The sequence below is a fragment of the Bufo gargarizans genome, chromosome 2, assembly GCF_014858855.1.
Source record: "Bufo gargarizans isolate SCDJY-AF-19 chromosome 2, ASM1485885v1, whole genome shotgun sequence".
In the NCBI taxonomy this organism is placed as follows: Eukaryota; Metazoa; Chordata; class Amphibia; order Anura; family Bufonidae; genus Bufo; species Bufo gargarizans.
The window spans coordinates 342,529,803-342,547,077 of NC_058081.1; the positions used below are offsets into that span (position 1 = coordinate 342,529,803).

The window sequence follows — 17,275 nt, forward strand, 5'->3', positions numbered from 1 at the left end:
AAGTCTTATAGGGCAGCGGGGGAAGCACTTTTGCACCCTCCTGTGACAAGACCCAGTGTCTAATCAGACCACATTTGTAATCATTTATATATCTGGCTGAGACATAACTGCATGCCAAGTTTTGCAGAAATCCAACATTTTTATCTAGATGCGTTACTTTTATTTTAATTTTTTTGTCAATGACTGTATTTATATGCTAAATTACATAATGGGACAGTAATTTTGTTGTTGCTGTATTAGCTCATTGGGACTCATTTATCAAAATTTCTTTATTGCGCATCGCAATCAAACAGAGCTCATCTTTCATTCCTTAAAGGGTCTGTCTGGCTTTCTGATTGACGTCCTATCCTCAGGATTGGTTATTAGTATCAGATGGTACAGTTCTCAGCACCTCCACTGACCAACTGTTTGAAGGGACCACGGTGCTTGTCCTCTTCATACTTTACCTGCAGGCCATCTACTTTGTAATGGTGGTTGAGTGTGACTTCACAGTTTACTTGAATGGGAGAGGCAGCTGTAATTACACTGCATTGCTGCTACAATCTAGACCAAGGGTGCACAACCTTTTCTGGTTGGGGGCTACGTTGTCAGCCTAGACCAATTCCAAGGGCCGAAAATAAACCTTAGAAGTACTAACAACTGAAATACTATATTTTTGGCATATTGAACATACAGTATATATCATAAATGTCAGTTACACTTCTATAACTCCCATCTAATGGGAGAATACATGAAAAATACATGTAAGCAGCCACAAGACAAATAAATACATATCTGTTACCAAATAGTTGGGGGCTGCACAGAATGGTATCGAGGGCCGCATGTGGCCTCTGGGCTGCAGGTAAACAATGAAGAGGACAAGCACCGTTGAACGATGGAGGTGCTTTGGAGTTGGACAACTGCAGATCTGCTACTGATGACCAATCCTGATGATAGATCAGCCGTATCATAAAACTGGACAATCCTTTTAAACTGCTCTAAAATGAAAACTGGACTGTGATTGATTACCATGTCATGGTACTGTGAGAAGTTTCGATTGGTGGACATCCTTTTGTTGAGACCCCACCAGTTGCTAAGACGAATGGGCAGAAGCACCTAGCTGAGCACTGCGCCCTTTCATTTCTGTTTTGGCTTTGCTCAGGTCTTCAAGCAAGCAGTATGCAGATTCATAGAAGGTCCATAGACCTTCTGTCAGTCCACACACCAATTACACTGCTTTTCTAGAGGATCCAAACAGAAAGGAAGAGGCACAGTGCTCCCCTAAGCTCTTAGCTTCTCCGCTTGGCTGTAGATGGGAATCTCGGCACCTAGACCCCACACGTCAAACTATTAAAAATAATAGGTATCCTTTAAAATGACTACAGATCCTTTGTAAATACTTGTTGGAAGAACCATGCCCTTAATGAACAAGGACAGAGCACTTCAAGTAGTAGTGGAGAGGAGTTGCAAGGAGACTTTCCCTGGTGCTGTTGTTAGATTAGAGCCCTCAGAATTCTGTCTGTGACTAAAAAAGACAATTCTGATGTACCTGTAAACTTAGGGGGCGATTTATCAAACCGCTCGAACTAGTAGAACTGGCTTAGTTGCCCATAGCAACAAACCAGATTCCACATTTAATTTTCCAAAGAAGATGAAAGGTGGAATCTGGTTGCTATGGGCAACTAAGCCAGTTCTAATTTACACCAGTTTTATAAATGACCCCACAAGTGTTTCCCCATTCAGACAGAAATAAGTAAAAGTAGAAATCATTTTTAGTTACATAAATTTCTGTAAAATCCACTGCGTGTAAATTCACCATTAGGGCCCATGTATGGCACAAGACCATATTCCAGATCTGTCTTGTATTCTTTTTCCCTCTCACATATCCATGCTGGGTGTGGTGGGGTGGAGATCTCCAATGCGTGCTGTACTCAGGGTATTATCCATTAGCACCATACCTTCTAGGGGAGAACATTTCTGCATGAAGGTATCAAACAGTACCGCACAGTGGGGGTCATTTGTTATGCTTATCTGGCGTAAAAATAGTCGTAAAGGGCATTTTTGCAACAATTTTAATGCCTGTGCGACAATATTTTTACAAGGGAAAAAGTAGACTACAGGCATACTGGTACATGGATTGCCATGTGTGTATGTATAATTACATACATGCATTGTACGGCAGCGCAGGGGGGGGCAACTTAGACCAGTGAGAAAAGCCGCCCCCCAGCGCCTGCAATTCCATGATTCCAAACAGGGGTGTGGAGTCAGAGTCAGTGTCCATTTTGGTGGAGTCGTAATAAAATGGACCGACTCCAAAAATATATAATAAATTTGTTCAATGCAGTATGTGCTGAATATATTTTCATAAGAATTTGGGAAAATGATGAAATGTCCTATAGAGAGGCTGTTCTCTAGCCTTAAAATAATTTGATCAGATTTGAGGTCATCTATGAAGGAGGATCTGATGGAGTCAATACTATTTCTCAGAAAAAATTCATAGACTCGCCCCACAAATGTTATTCAGGACGTGTGCAAAACGCATGTTGCCTTACCTGTACATTTTTCTCCAGAAAATAACGACAAATGGGCTTCAAGGTCCTTTATGAACAGTGATTTTATATGGTTTTAGTCAATGTAGTGCCCCCCACTTTACAATGTTATTCTTTCATGGGTTCATTTATTTCCGTTCCTAAATGGATTGAAAGGGTTTTATCACCTGATATTCAGAGGGTGTAAGTCAAACCTCTACTCATTTCATAGGGGGAGCAAGCAAAAACTGGGCCCAGCACTCCAGTGAGGCTCTAACGTATGTTCATGCCATGACATTGATTATTTTTTTGAGTTGTTAAATAGATCTCTGTTGCAGGACAACCCCTTTAAGACTTGTATGGACTGTTAAGCTTTGCAGCAGCTCTCACTTATGTTTGTGTCTCTCCCAGCCACTGCCTGATCATCCAGACCCTGAGGGGTGCAGCAGTCCGTACCATTTTGTGACAGGTAAATGAATCTCTTTGATGTGCAGGCGTGGTGGATGTTGCATTTGACACCTTTCGTGGATTTTTTTGTGTGTGGTTGTTGATGTAGTATCACAGTGGTCGGCTGTGTGCATGTGATTCTCTGAAAACTGGGCTTTAAAATGGCAATGTCACACTTGACTGCATGTCAAGTATGACTTCTATTCCATAAATCTGTGAACATAACCAAAATTAGTTGTAAAAATTGCCATGCCAGTTTATCAGTCTGCATGTATGGGTTTTATCGCACCATGTAGTTGTTGGTTTTGTGTGCGCTATTTGCAGTGTCTCTCGGTGTATGTATGACTGCTCTATGAGGGGAGGTAGTTACTGCCTTATTTGTGGCCACTTCTCTAAGGGTACGCCCGCACCTTCTGGATTCAAATAAACAGGTAAGGCTGCATTCACCTCTCCGTTTAGGAGATCCGGCTGCTTGACCGGTGCTAATGCTGGCCATCGGCCGGACAAAATGCCACTGCATGCTTTTTTGTCCAGCCGAAACCCAGCATTTATACTGGAAATCGGATGGATCACCGCTGGAGTTCATTGCAGACAATGGGGATCTGGCGGTGAATTCGAGGATCCGGCAGACTGCTCTGTGCCAGAATAGCCTGCTGATCTAATGGAGATGTGAATGAGGCCTAAGATAGTATCTGTCCTTTATGCTTTCTCTGCTTTTATGATCCACTCCTGGTTTTGGCTTCAGAAACTGCATAAGAAAGCCTGAATGTGTGGCAGCACCCTTAGCCTTTCATATGCTAAAGATGCTGTAATGGAAACCATATTTGCTCATGAAACGCAACACTATTTGAACAAACTTTGTAATACTTGAGAGAGGGATATATATATATATTTATAATTTATTTTTGTTCCATTTATGTTGTTCTTCCTGAATGTTCATATATGATAAAATGGTTAATTGCAAAAGAGATGATGTGACATTTGTAAGGAACAAATGTTAGTCCTATCACACTGACAATACATAGTAATCTGCAGGCAGCATGTTACAGAGCAGGAGGGGCTGAGCAGACTGGTATATAGTTTACGGGGGAAAGATTCAGTATAACTCGGGGATCAGCAACCTCTGGCACGCCAGATGCTCTGAAACTACAACTCCCAGAATCTTCCTTTCACTTCTATTGGAGTAACATAAACAGCTGAGCAAGTGTGCATGCTGGGAGTTGTAGTTTTACAGCAGCTGGAGTGCCAAAGGTTGACGCTCCCTGGCATGACTGTTATTTCATTCATTTAAATTCCTGCTCATTCTGGGCTTTGATGTGACAGAGACGGTTCCTATCAGTGACTGACAGCTATCTCTATATACACAGTCATAGAGGGAAGGCTGTCAGTCACTGATAGGACCGAACCCTTGTCTTCAGGCAGTGACTGACAGCTATCTCTATATACACAGTCATAGAGGGAAGGCTGTCATCACCGATAGGACCGAATCCTTGTCTTCAGTCAGTTACTGACAGCTATCTCTATACACAGTCATAGAGGGAAGGCTGTCAGTCACTGATAGGACCGAATCCTTGTCTTCAGTCAGTTACTGACAGCTATCTCTGTATACACAGTCATAGAGGGAAGGCTGTCAGTCACTGATAGTCACTGACTGAAGACAAGGATTCGGTCCTATCAGTGACTGACAGCCTTCCCTCTATGACTGTGTATAGAGATAGCTGTCAGTAACTGACTGAAGACAAGGATTCGGTCCTATCAGTGATGACAGCCTTTCCTCTATGACTATGTATACAGAGATAGCTGTCAGTCACTGACTGAAGACAAGGATTCGGTCCTGACAGCTATCTCTGTATACATAGTCATAGAGGAAAGGCTGTCATCACTGATAGGACCGAATCCTTGTCTTCAGTCAGTTACTGACAGCTATCTCTATACACAGTCATAGAGGGAAGGCTGTCAGTCACTGATAGGACCGTCTCCTTGTCTTCAGTCAGTGACTGACAGCTATCTCTGTATACATAGTCATAGAGGGAAGGCTGTCATCACTGATAGGACCGTCTCCTTGTCTTCAGTCAGTGACTGACAGCTATCTCTGTATACACAGTCATAGAGGGAAGGTTGTCAGTCACTGATAGGACCGAATCCTTGTCTTCAGTCAGTGACTGACAGCTATCTCTGTATACACAGTCATAGAGGGAAGGCTGTCAGTCACTGATAGGACCGAATCCTTGTCTTCAGTCAGTGACTGACAGCTATCTCTGTATACACAGTCATAGAGGGAAGGCTGTCAGTCACTGATAGGACTGAATCCTTGTCTTCAGTCAGTGACTGGCAGCTATCTCTGTATACACAGTCATAGAGGGAAGGCTGTCATCACTGATAGGACCGAATCCTTGTCTTCAGTCAGTGACTGACAGCTACCTCTGTATACACAGTCATAGAGGGAAGGCTGTCAGTCACTGATAGGACCGAATCCTTGTCTTCAGTCAGTGACTGGCAGCTATCTCTGTATACACAGTCATAGAGGGAAGGCTGTCATCACTGATAGGACCGAATCCTTGTCTTCAGTCAGTGACTGACAGCTACCTCTGTATACATAGTCATAGAGGGAAGGCTGTCAGTCACTGATAGGACCGAATCCTTGTCTTCAGTCAGTGACTGGCAGCTATCTCTGTATACACAGTCAGAGGGAAGGCTGTCATCACTGATAGGACCGAATCCTTGTCTTCAGTCAGTGACTGACAGCTACCTCTGTATACATAGTCATAGAGGGAAGGCTGTCAGTCACTGATAGGACCGAATCCTTGTCTTCAGTCAGTGACTGGTAGCTATCTCTGTATACACAGTCATAGAGGGAAGGCTGTCATCACTGATAGGACCGAATCCTTGTCTTCAGTCAGTGACTGACAGCTACCTCTGTATACATAGTCATAGAGGGAAGGTTGTCAGTCACTGATAGGACCGAATCCTTGTCTTCAGTCAGTGACTGGCAGCTATCTCTGTATACACAGTCATAGAGGGAAGGCTGTCATCACTGATAGGACCGAATCCTTGTCTTCAGTCAGTAACTGACAGCTATCTCTGTATACATAGTCATAGAGGGAAGGCTGTCAGTCACTGATAGGACCGAATCCTTGTCTTCAGTCAGTGACTGACAGCTATCTCTGTATACATAGTCATAGAGGGAAGGCTGTCATCACTGATAGGACCTAATCCTTGTCTTCAGTCAGTGACTGACAGCTATCTCTATATACACAGTCATAGAGGGAAGGCTGTCATCACTGATAGGACCGAATTATTGACTTCAAATCCTAGAATGAGCAGGAATTTAAATGTATAAAATGCAGGTTTTATTTCCCACAAAACTGTATATCAATCCTGTTCTAGAACATGCTGGCTACAGCTCGGACTGTATGGTCAATGTGACCGATTCCCTGAGAAAATGCACCCAAACCTGCACTGTTGTACCATGCAGACGAGTCAGAAAATCACTAGTATGGTTCAGACTTCTGACGTACAGAATGCACTCGGAGACGTCTTCTCTGTGGGACTTAGCTTAAAGGGGTTTTCCCATCAGACAATGGGGGCATATTGCTAGGATATGCCCCATTGTCTTATAGGTGTGGGTCCCTACAATGAGAACGGAGTGGGGAAATGAATGGAGGGTGCACTGCTCATGTGCAGCTGCCCTCCATTCATTTCTATGGGGCCGCTGAAAATAGCCGAGCGCTATGCCCCCATTGTCTGAGATGGGAATACCTCCTTTAAAATATTATTTTAAATACTCAAATTAACATATCAAAAGATCAGATACTGAATTTCCTGATTTTCTTACTTGGTACAGAGCAGACATTCGTGCAAATACTGCAATAATAGAATAAGGTAGTGAAATTACCAGACGATAAAGCCCATTCTTGGCCTGTCCTGCTGATTACAGTTTATGGCAGTCTGTATTCTTATGCCGACTAGTATAATAATCTAGTTTTCAGGGGTTAGAATCAGAAACTTACTATCTCTTAGTTTATTCATATTTTTTATTTTTTTGCAGCGATATTTGCAAAATTGCAACGTGACAGCTCGGCTGTGCAAAACACGCAATAACCTCTCCATTTCCTCTCCAGGCTACACAGACTAGTAGACTCTGGAGGAAGTACCAGAAGGTGGTAGACAAATATAGGTGGCTGAGAAGTTGGCTTGCAGAAAATAACAAAAGTAGAGAATCCTTAAATGTAGTGTTTTCTGCTGCTATGTGGGTTTACTGTAACGCACATTGCAGGAACTGTTAAGTTCAAATGGAAGCCATACTTAAAGGGGTTGTTCAGCTAAATAAACTTTTTAGAAATGGGGCAGGATGGGTTAAAAAATAAATAAGTCTTACCTAAATGGTAGCCCGTTGAGGCGTGGTCTACACTGGTCTCCACTTCTTAGACTGATCTAGCAGAAAAATGCCTGCTCAGCAATTCTCCACTCTGAGTGACCATTTTCTGTGTGTTACGAAGGGGCCAGGAAGTGGGGATATGGTGGGCATCAGAACAGCAATGGACTGGTGAAAGTAATGCTTAATTTTTAAAACATTCTGTCCCTTTTTTATTTTTTATAAAAAAAACTATTTAAAAAAATCTCCCTGGACGACCACTGTAAAAAATCTAGTTTGCAACTGACCCAATGTGGAAAAGGACTCTGTCATTTCAATGGACATTAAAACTCATGAAAAGCGTTCATATTATTTCTGCTTTGTACATCGATTGAAACTGGAAGTCGGTGGAACAGCTCTAGCACCCTTTGCTCTGGGGCCCATGAGCTTCAGGTTATGTCTCTGGTCTTTGTGGATTTGGATTTAGATGTAGTCTGTAGGATCAGACCGCAAAGGGATTTTTGTTGGTAGACTTGAACGCTGGAGACACATAGGTCTGTGTATGATTGGTAGGTTCATTTTAGTTAAGACCGTTATATGGGTGCAAAAGGTGATCTTAGCCTTTAAATATGAACTATATTTGCTAAATGTAAAATCCCCCTAAAGTTAATACAGTTTCAGTTCTCTTCTTCATCCCAATAGTCCATCTTGTGCACCATATTATAGTTTTAAAGGGTCTCTAATAACTTCCCATTATCCTGGCTGGTTAGTAGATCACATTTGGTTTTGATAAGTCATGAACAGTAGACCTCCCTCACATAACCATACTATTCATAAGGCTGAATGCACGCGGCCGTGTTCCGCGGCAGAGAGTGGTCCGTGGTATGCCTGGCTAGATTCCTGTTCAGAGCAGGAGAGTATGGCGTCATTGGTTGCTGTGACGCCGTGCGCTTCCTGCTGCCACCGCAGTACAGTAATGCACTGGTATAGATCATACGAGTGTATTACTGTACTGCGGCAGCAGGAAGCGCACGGCGTCATAGCAACCAATGACGCCGTGCGCTCCTGCTCTGAACAGGAATCCAGCCCCGCGGAACACGGCCGTACACACATCCATATTTTTGTGGCTGTGGAAAAATGTGGAGTGCACCCAGAGGTTATCCCTATTTTGTGGGCCATAATATAGACACTGCTGTGTGCATGAGGCCTTCAGATGTGCACAACCTTTTCTGGTTGGGGGCCACATTTCAGACAGATCCAATCCCAAGGACCAGAAATAAAACTTGGAGGTATTTCCAACTGAAATACTGTATATCGAACATACAGTATATACCAGTGATGGCTAACCTTGGCACTCCAGCTGTGGTGAAACTACGACTCCCAGCATGCTCCATTTATTTCTATAGAGTTCTGAGAGCAACCAAGCAAGGGGGCATCTTGGGAGTTGTAGTTTTACCACAGCTGGAGTGCCAAGGTTAGCCATCACTAGTATATACCATAAATGTCTGGTTACACTTCCAGGACTCCCATCTAATGGGAGAATACATGAAAGATATGTGTGAACAGCCACAGGATATGCAGTTGGGGGCCGTACAGAATAGTATCGAGGGCCACATGTGGTCCCCCAGGCTGCAGGTTGTACACCCTTGCAGCTCAGAAGAAGCCTCAGTGGGTATTTGCTGACTATTGAAGCTTGATGTCTGCAGCCCATGCCGCATTATGAGCAGTGACATGTGCAAAGTCTGTGCTCTGCTATAATAGATCCCTTATTGAGTACAGCTATCAGTGTTGTTGGGGTTTCTATTTCTTTGCCCAATCTATTGTATCAGTCTAGCGCACACAGGAGTAGGGAAAGTATTCAGAAGGTGATGGTATAAGGACATTAGAATGGTAGTAATACTGGTGCATGCAATTACATCCACTTAAACCGCCCCTGATATGCCAGATAGGGCAGTGGAAGGAAAGCACTTTGTTTCTGTGGAGTCACATGAAGTATCACATGATCCATGTCAGCCAGTCTGCTACCCTGAACAGTGACCATTTGATGCAGCCTGTCCTGAGCTAGCCTCTTTTTCAGGGTCAAAAAGTGCTTTCTCTTTAGCTCTCCTGTTTGGCATATTGGGGAGCTGTGAAGTGGGTGTAGTTAAGGCAGTGCGCCATCTAGTGTGTGAGGTGCAGCTGGGTAGGCAGTTTAGACAGACTGGTACACAGGGCTGTATATAGCTGCACCAGTCTATGGTTTACAAACATAAGGGGCTCCTTTTTGTGCATATTTTGGTATTCTGCTGTCTTCAGGAGATAGGTAAAGGAGTTGTCCAGGTTTCTAAAATATAGGACTGACTTGCAATGACTTATTTGCTAAAAGTCCCTTTACGTGGGACGATGCATAAGTAGATTGTCGTAAAGGAAGCGTTCCTTCCTGAAAAACTGCTGATCACTAGCGGAGGAGACTGCTGCATGCACTGATGTCCTCCAGAGTATGGGGAGGCGCAATCTCTAATGTCATCGTTCTTCCCCATACAGACCCGTTGTGGTTACACAGCACGATTTTGCATTTTGCTTGTTTATTGGGTAATCGGCGGTACATTTACACCGCCAGATCATGGCTAACGAGCATTACTATGAACGCTCGTTAGCAATGATCTTTTCAATTCTCAGCCTGTGTAAAGAGCCATTAAGCTATCACCTGGCTCCTGTCTTTAGGTCCTCCTGGTCCTGGCTGCATCCCGGTCCATCTAATTTATATGAGCAGGAAGTATTCAGCATTATTAAACCTCCTGCAGCCAGGACCAGGAAGACTCAGAAGCAAGCCTGTGGACGTGACCTCACTGGGGAAGAAAAACAAAGAGCAGATGGGGTCGCGTGACTGGCGTCATTATCTGCAGATAGGGTCCATACAGGTAATAACAATTCTATTAGTAAATGAGCAGTTGCAGGACAGTTATCCAGTGCATTTGAAAAATCTTCAGACCCTTTCACTTTTTTCCCTTATTTTTTGTTGCGGCCTTGTGCTAAAATAAAAAAAAATTACGTCCCCCCCCATCATTCTGCACTCAGTACTCCATAATGACCAAGTAAAAACAGAATGTTCAAAATCTTTGCTAATCTATTGAAAAGGAAAAACTAAAGTTTTGCACACATGAATTTTCTGCAATTCTTCTCTGCAGACCATCTCAAGCTCTGTCAGCTTGGATGGGGAACAGCAGTGAACAGCCATTTTCTGGCCTCCCCAGAGATGTTTGATTGGGTCAGTTCAGGGCTCTTGATGGACCACTCAAGGACATTCACAGAGTTGTCCCTAAGCCACTCTTGTGTTGTCTTGACTGTGTGCTTAGGGTTATTTTCTTGTTGGAAGGTGACCCTTTGGGCCAGTTTGAGGCCCGTAGCACTTAAGAATATCTCAGTACTTTGCTCCATTCAGCTTTTCCTCAACCCTGACCAGTCTTGCTATCTCAGCCAGTGAAAAACAACCCCACAGCATGATGTTGCCACCACCATGCTTCACTGTAGGGATTTTATTACATAATTTATCAGGCTGAAAAAAAAGACTTTCCATCTTTCCATCCGGTTCAGCCTGTTATCCTGCAGGTTGATCAAGAGTAAGGCAAAAAAAAAAAAAAAAAACTGAGGTAGAAGCCAATTGTCCTCCTTTTAGGGGGAAAAAATTCCTTCCCGACTCCAATCAGGCAATCAGAATAATTCCCTGGATCAACAGCCCATCTCGATTAACTATAACCTATAATATTATTGGGCAGGTAGTGTCTGGTTTCCTTTAGACCTGACACTGGAGAATCTTGTTTCTCATGGTCTGAGAGTCCTTTAGGTCCTCCTTTTTTTTTTGCAAACTCCAGGCAGGCTTTCATGTGTCTGGAGTGATGCAGTGATGGCTGACCTTCTGGAAGTTTCTCCCATCTGCATCTGTGGTGCTCAGCCAGTAATCTCTCTTGATTACTTAGTTTGGTGAGATTGCCAGCTCTAGAGTCCTTGTTGTCCAAACCTCTTCCATTTAAGAATTATGGGGGCTAGTGTGTTCTTGGGAACTTTTAGTGCAGCTGAATTTTTTTTGTACCAGTCTCCAGATCTGTGGCTTAACAAGATAATGGGGGACATTTACTATACATGTTGCGCCAGAATTATAGTGTACAATGCTCTAAAAATAATGGCCTTTTGATGTGCGCCCAATATATCATATATGTTTTCTCCTTATTTTTCACCAGAAAGAAGGACACGCCAGAAAAGTGTTTTAAATGTCGCATTGGGCGGCGCTACCAAATTAGCGTATATTATTCCTCATTTATGAACTTATGTTTGGTTTAAAAGATGCAGATTGTACCGGTAGATTAATCCTGCTAAGGCTACTTTCACACTTGCGGCAGTGTGATCCGGCGGGCAGTTCCGTCGTCGGAACTGGCCGCCGATCTGCCGCTGACTGAAAGCATTTGTGAGACGGATCCGGATGCGGATCCGTCTCACAAATGCATTGCATTGTGTACATTTTTTTTCTCGTTTTTACCGATATGCGCATGCCGGAACGACGGATCCGGCATTCCGGTATTCTGAATGCCGGATCCGGGGCTAATACATTCCTATGGGAAAAAATGCCGGATCCGGCGTTCAGGCAGGTCTTCAGTTTTTTTTGCCGGAGAGAAAACCGTAGCATGCTGCGGTTTTCTCTTTTTTGCCTGATCAGTCAAAACGACTGAACTGAAGACATCCTGATGCATCCTGAACGGATTACTCTCCATTCAGAATGCATGGGGATAAAACTGATCAGTTATTTTCCGGTATAGAGCCCCTGTGACGGAACTCTATGCCGGAAAAGAAAAACGCAAGTGTGAAAGTACCCTTATGTGGTAGTGATTATAGTTATTTAGTCAAAGTCCCATGTCTGAACAGAAAAAACGACATTAAAATATAAAACGTGGTGTAGATTTTAAAATTTAAAAAAATCTATATAATCACTTCCCAAAACGCAGATACATTTGAAAAAGATGTACAACAAGAGACCTGACAGCTCTCCACATCAATATTACCTTCCAGTCATCAGTTCAGCGCAAGCAGATGTGATACTCTGATGTCATCACAACATGTGTATGCGTCATGGTAGTTTTGTTATTAAAATGATGCAAATCAGCTTCTAAAAGTCGCACGCTCTGCTGCTCTGGGGCGGCTGATAAAATGATGCAAATGGCTCTAAAAAGTTTTGATTTTTAGCGTTAAAAAATCTCAATATTGGGAGAAGAGACCGGTTAAAAGTTTATATTTAGCAGAGACACCTTTTAAAAGTTGTGTGCACCTTTTTAAAAATTTGATGAAACATATTACTACTTTTGATTTGTAATGTTAGTATTTTTTGTGGTGCAAAACACGACATTATTGATAAATGTCTCTCAATGTCTCCAGGCTTTTCCTCCTTCTGGCTTGGTTTTTAGGCTACTTTCACACTAGCGTTCGATCGGATCCGTTCTGAACGGATCCGATCATATTAATGCAGACGGAGGCTCCGTTCAGTACGGATCCGTCTGCATTAATAACTTAGAAAAAATTCTAAGTGTGAAAGTAGCCTGAGCGGATCCGTTCAGACTTTCAATGTAAAGTCAATAGGGGACGGATCCGCTTGAAGATTGAGCCATATGGTGACATCTTCAAGCGAATCCGTTCCCATTGACTTACATTGTAAGTCTGAACGGATCCGCTCGCCTCCGCACGGCCAGGCGGACAGCTGAACGCTGCAAGCAGCGTTCAGCTGTCCGCCTGTCCGTGCGGAGGCGAGCGGAGCGGAGGCTGAACGCCGCCAGACTGATGCATTCAGACTGCATCAGGGCTGGACGGAGGCGTTCGGGTCCGCTCGTGAGCTCCTTCAAACGGAGCTCACGAACGGACCTATGAACGCTAGTGTGAAAGTAGCCTTACTCTGATATGCATGGTCAGCTGTGAGAACTTTTTCTCACAGCTGTCTGGCCCATGCAAGACAATGACCTCTGTGGTCAGGTACCGTTGCATGTCATCTAGCACCCAGACCTCGCTGATGTAAACAGTTTCAAATGGTCTGAAATGACACCTGGGTGCCTCTCACCTCCCTAACCCCATTATCTGCATTATAAGTAGCATTCAAATATGGGGACTATAATGCAGATCATGGTGTTAGTGTTCTATAATGGTCATTTTAGGTAAAAGACTCCCTTTAAATGTGCCTGGACTTGTGTGGCATTCATAATCTGGTTCCGCCAGGGCATTGTTCACAATGAAGTAGTCAGCAGTGTGGGATGTGGCTTAAAGCTCCTTGTTAGAGTTAAACATTAAACAGTTGGACACGTGCATTCAAAAGTCTAGAGAAGGTCACATTACGTTCACCGGTAAAGGTTAGAGTGCATTTTCAGTTCATCCTGAAATTTCACCCACAAACCAAATATCCCTAACTTTTTGTGAGTAGTGTATGTCTATGACAAATTCAAATTTTAGTTGTTTGTGTGTGTTTATTTATTTTTCGTTTTTTCTCGCTCCAGTCATAGTCACATCTGTTTAAATGAGAATGCATAGAGTTCCCCATAATGTTTACAGGGGGACTAGATTTTAACACATTACTTGTGTTAAAGGGGTTTTCCTGGATTTTCATATTGATGGCCTATCCCCTGGGTTAGATAGACAGATAAAATAGGGTAACCTTTCAGAATTGACCACATTTCTTCCCATGGTGTATTTTTGCTCCATGCAGGAAATTCATCTCTGCATAGATAAATATACAACATCCATGATCACAAAATATGATGAAATGCTAAAAACCTAGGCTCTTTTACATAGTGATTGTCAGAAAACGCACCATTGCACCATGTAAACTTGGCACTGACTCCTGATTACCCTGCGCTGCAACCTCCTCACAGCTTACCAAGCACAGTGCTGTACATTACATAGTGGCTGTGCTTGGTATTGCAGCAAAGGGCCATTCACTTGAAACAACTGATTGGCAGGGGTGCTGGGAATCGGACCTCAACCAATCGGATATTTCTGACCTTTCCTGCGCAGTGGCCATCAGTGTAAAATTCCAAAACAACCCTTTAACCACTCTTAGCGAGAAATCAGAAGTTTATCTATCGTCTAAGGAATTTATACCTGTGCCTTTTTGTATAAGCTTCTTCTATTTAAAACAAAACACGTAGTTATTCTTTAAACGGGTTATCCAACTTTATCAAACCCCTTCAGAGTGTCCGGACCTGTTGTGGGGTTCATACTTAGCTGGTCCCCGCTGCTGGGTTCCTGGCTCCATTGTTCCATGGCCACCCTGCAGATCCCAGGTGTCTTGGAATCAATTTTCTGTTGATGGGGCAGCAGATGACCGCTGCATCCAATTACACATGGATGACACATCCCTGCTGTGGCCAGTTATTGTCTGCAGCAGTCATGTGCGGCCCCATCAAGAGGGTGTTGATTCCCAGAGACCCAGGACCTGTGGAGCTGGAACGCAGTGGTGGGGACCAGGCAAGTATGAACCCCACTGTGGGTTCCTCCACTTGGAAGGGGTGTGTTTAAAGTTGGATAACCCCTTTAAGCTGTAAACTTGTTCTATACTTAAGACTATTTGTGTGTTCGAACTTTATCTCATATCGATGAATTAACTTTTCTTTTTTTTTTTTTTTTTTTTTTTTTTATATATTTTTTTTTTAACTTAGGTTAGATAACACAATGAGAGACTAACACTACATTTCTTCTTTACAGAAGAACGCTCCTGGGGCATTGTTAGTCATTGTCCACGGATTGAACTTGAAGATGGAATCCGACCCGGTTGCCATCACCTCTCCAGCCTGAGTCTTCATTTTCCTGTTTTAAGTAGAGAGAACTCGCCAAACAGCAGAGACCCTTCACAAGCACCTGAGGAAGGGAACTCTGCGGCACCTCCAGCCCCACCAACAAAAAGACACTGCCGCTCCTTATCAGTGCCAGAGGACCTATCACGCTGGAGGCCTATTTGGAGGCCTAGTGGTTCTAAAGTTTGGACTCCTGTTAAGAGGAGATGTAACAGTGGTGGGGTTGGAGCAGTACTGGGAGTGCAGACTCAAAGTCCATCTCAAGGGGTCTCCAGTCTCAGGTTCCAAAATGACCCCAGTGCCTCTTTTCGCTGCATCCAAGCCAACAGCCCTCCCTTCTTTAGCCTGGCTTTGTGCCGGGAGTCACCATGTCCCTACACCCTTTCCCCAACCACTATATTCTGGGAGAACACAGAAGGGCCAAGCTGCTTTCCTTTGCAGCGCCGGTTTTCCCTCTCTCCTGTACTCATCAAGGATGCAGGACGGTTCCTCCCTTCAGCCAGCAGCTCCCCACCTTCCACACCAGAGCTGGTCCGGCGACAGCAGTGTATGCCCCGCAGCCAATCACAGCCTTGTGACCTTGACACGAGGAAATGTGGACTCAAGCGAAGGCACGAGGAAGATACACGGTGGCATCGTCCTTCTCTGGACTTCTACAAGATGAACCAGGTGATGTTTTATATTTTTTTATTGTTTACTTTTCTTTGGTTAATGTTGGTCAAGTTTTTCATTTACTAATGGCCTGTTTCATTTGCAGAATGCTGGTGCTATGTGTTTTTTGGACAACTCTGACGAAGGCAGCTCTTCTCCTTTTATGGCTTGTCATCGGGAGTCTCCTTGCACTTCTGGAAGTCCTGTCACAACTTGCACATTGGCACTTAGTGAAGAAGATATGGGTAGGAGGGATCACTCGTCCTGCTCCCAGGCAATGCTCTTCCAGCACGATTTTGCGGACCTGGATTTAAATCTAATTGAAGAAAATTAACACTCTCAGGAAACATCATACTACAAACGGAGTTCTGTTCGTAAGGTGGATGTATGAATGAGAGTGTCTGGGTGCCTGCTGCAGGCCACCACCAAGAGACTTGCACCAAGAGCATTCCACAAACCTTCTAACCTTCATGACAGATAGGAATTGTTTGGGGGAGTAGGGTATAAGGGAGTCGGCCAAAAGTTCCAATCTATTGCTAAAGGAGTAGCCTGAGGCAGGATCATCTGTACTCCCAACCTCTGATTTCCCAGTGATTCTGCTGGCGTTGGGATCTCTCATTACCGTGTTACAAAACTTTACATAAAGGGTGCTGTGGGATTGCTTTATTTTTATATTGATGGCTTTTGGAAGGATGTGTTCTGCACTGCCCCAAGGGGATCACATGCAAATAGAGGCATGTGATTAATTCTTGTCTATGGTGACTGTTGGGGGGGGTATTTAATTAATTAAAACTAACAAGGTGGCAAATCTGGTTGTGCACAAAGGCTGATGCCTTGTTTTCAACAGAATGCCCCAAGACATGAGCCCAGAGCGTCACAGCAGGGGAACCCAATCCTGTGTGTTATAATGAACACCTTTTTAGTTCTCCAGTGCATCCCGAGGAAGGCAACAGAACAAAAAGTTGTTTAAATTGTTGTAGGTGTGTTTGTATATTTTTATTTTATTTTTCCTTTCGTATGAATATTTGCCTGTGGCAAATACTCTAGAAGCGGTATTGAATTTGTTCTTTTCAATTGCTGGCCAGTTAAAAGGGAGCTTCCAGGTCATCCTGAACCTATTTGTTGTCTGCACTGCCATCCAAGTCTTGCATAATGTGACCACCCCGATACCTCAGACAGGCGTTAAAACCTCTATCCTGCACATCCCAAATCCTCCTGTATCTCCCATCTACATGCGTTTCACTCTTCAGGAATGTGTCTTTTTGGAGCGTGCAATGAGATGTGGGTGGTTGTATCATTCTCCAGTGCTGCTGCAGTCCCCAAGACACTGCAGATCCATTCAGAGAGAGTAGTCTGGTTATTCTATATTATTTTGAATGTTATATGGAAGTCATGCAAGCATTTGGTGTACAGCATGCATTGTTGTACCTTATGGACTGAAAATAGCCTATCTGAGTCCAAATCTAAAACCACTATTTCTTGTAGGTTCATGTACAGTTCTAAAATAAGCTGTG

General features: G+C 43.6%; 1 protein-coding gene across 2 annotated transcripts in view; it reads left to right on the forward strand.

The window, feature by feature from the left end:
- Window positions 1–16,507, forward strand: part of FAM53C (family with sequence similarity 53 member C) — a 29,015-nt gene extending 12,508 nt beyond the window's left edge. For both annotated transcript variants that reach the window (XM_044277369.1, XM_044277370.1), the window contains exons 3-5: window positions 2,919–2,976; window positions 15,022–15,779; window positions 15,868–16,507. In XM_044277369.1, the coding sequence (XP_044133304.1) occupies window positions 2,919–2,976; window positions 15,022–15,779; window positions 15,868–16,095 (1,044 nt within the window). In that variant the 3' untranslated portion in view covers window positions 16,096–16,507. The remainder of the gene's footprint in view (window positions 1–2,918; window positions 2,977–15,021; window positions 15,780–15,867) is intronic.
- Window positions 16,508–17,275: the final 768 nt, after the last annotated feature.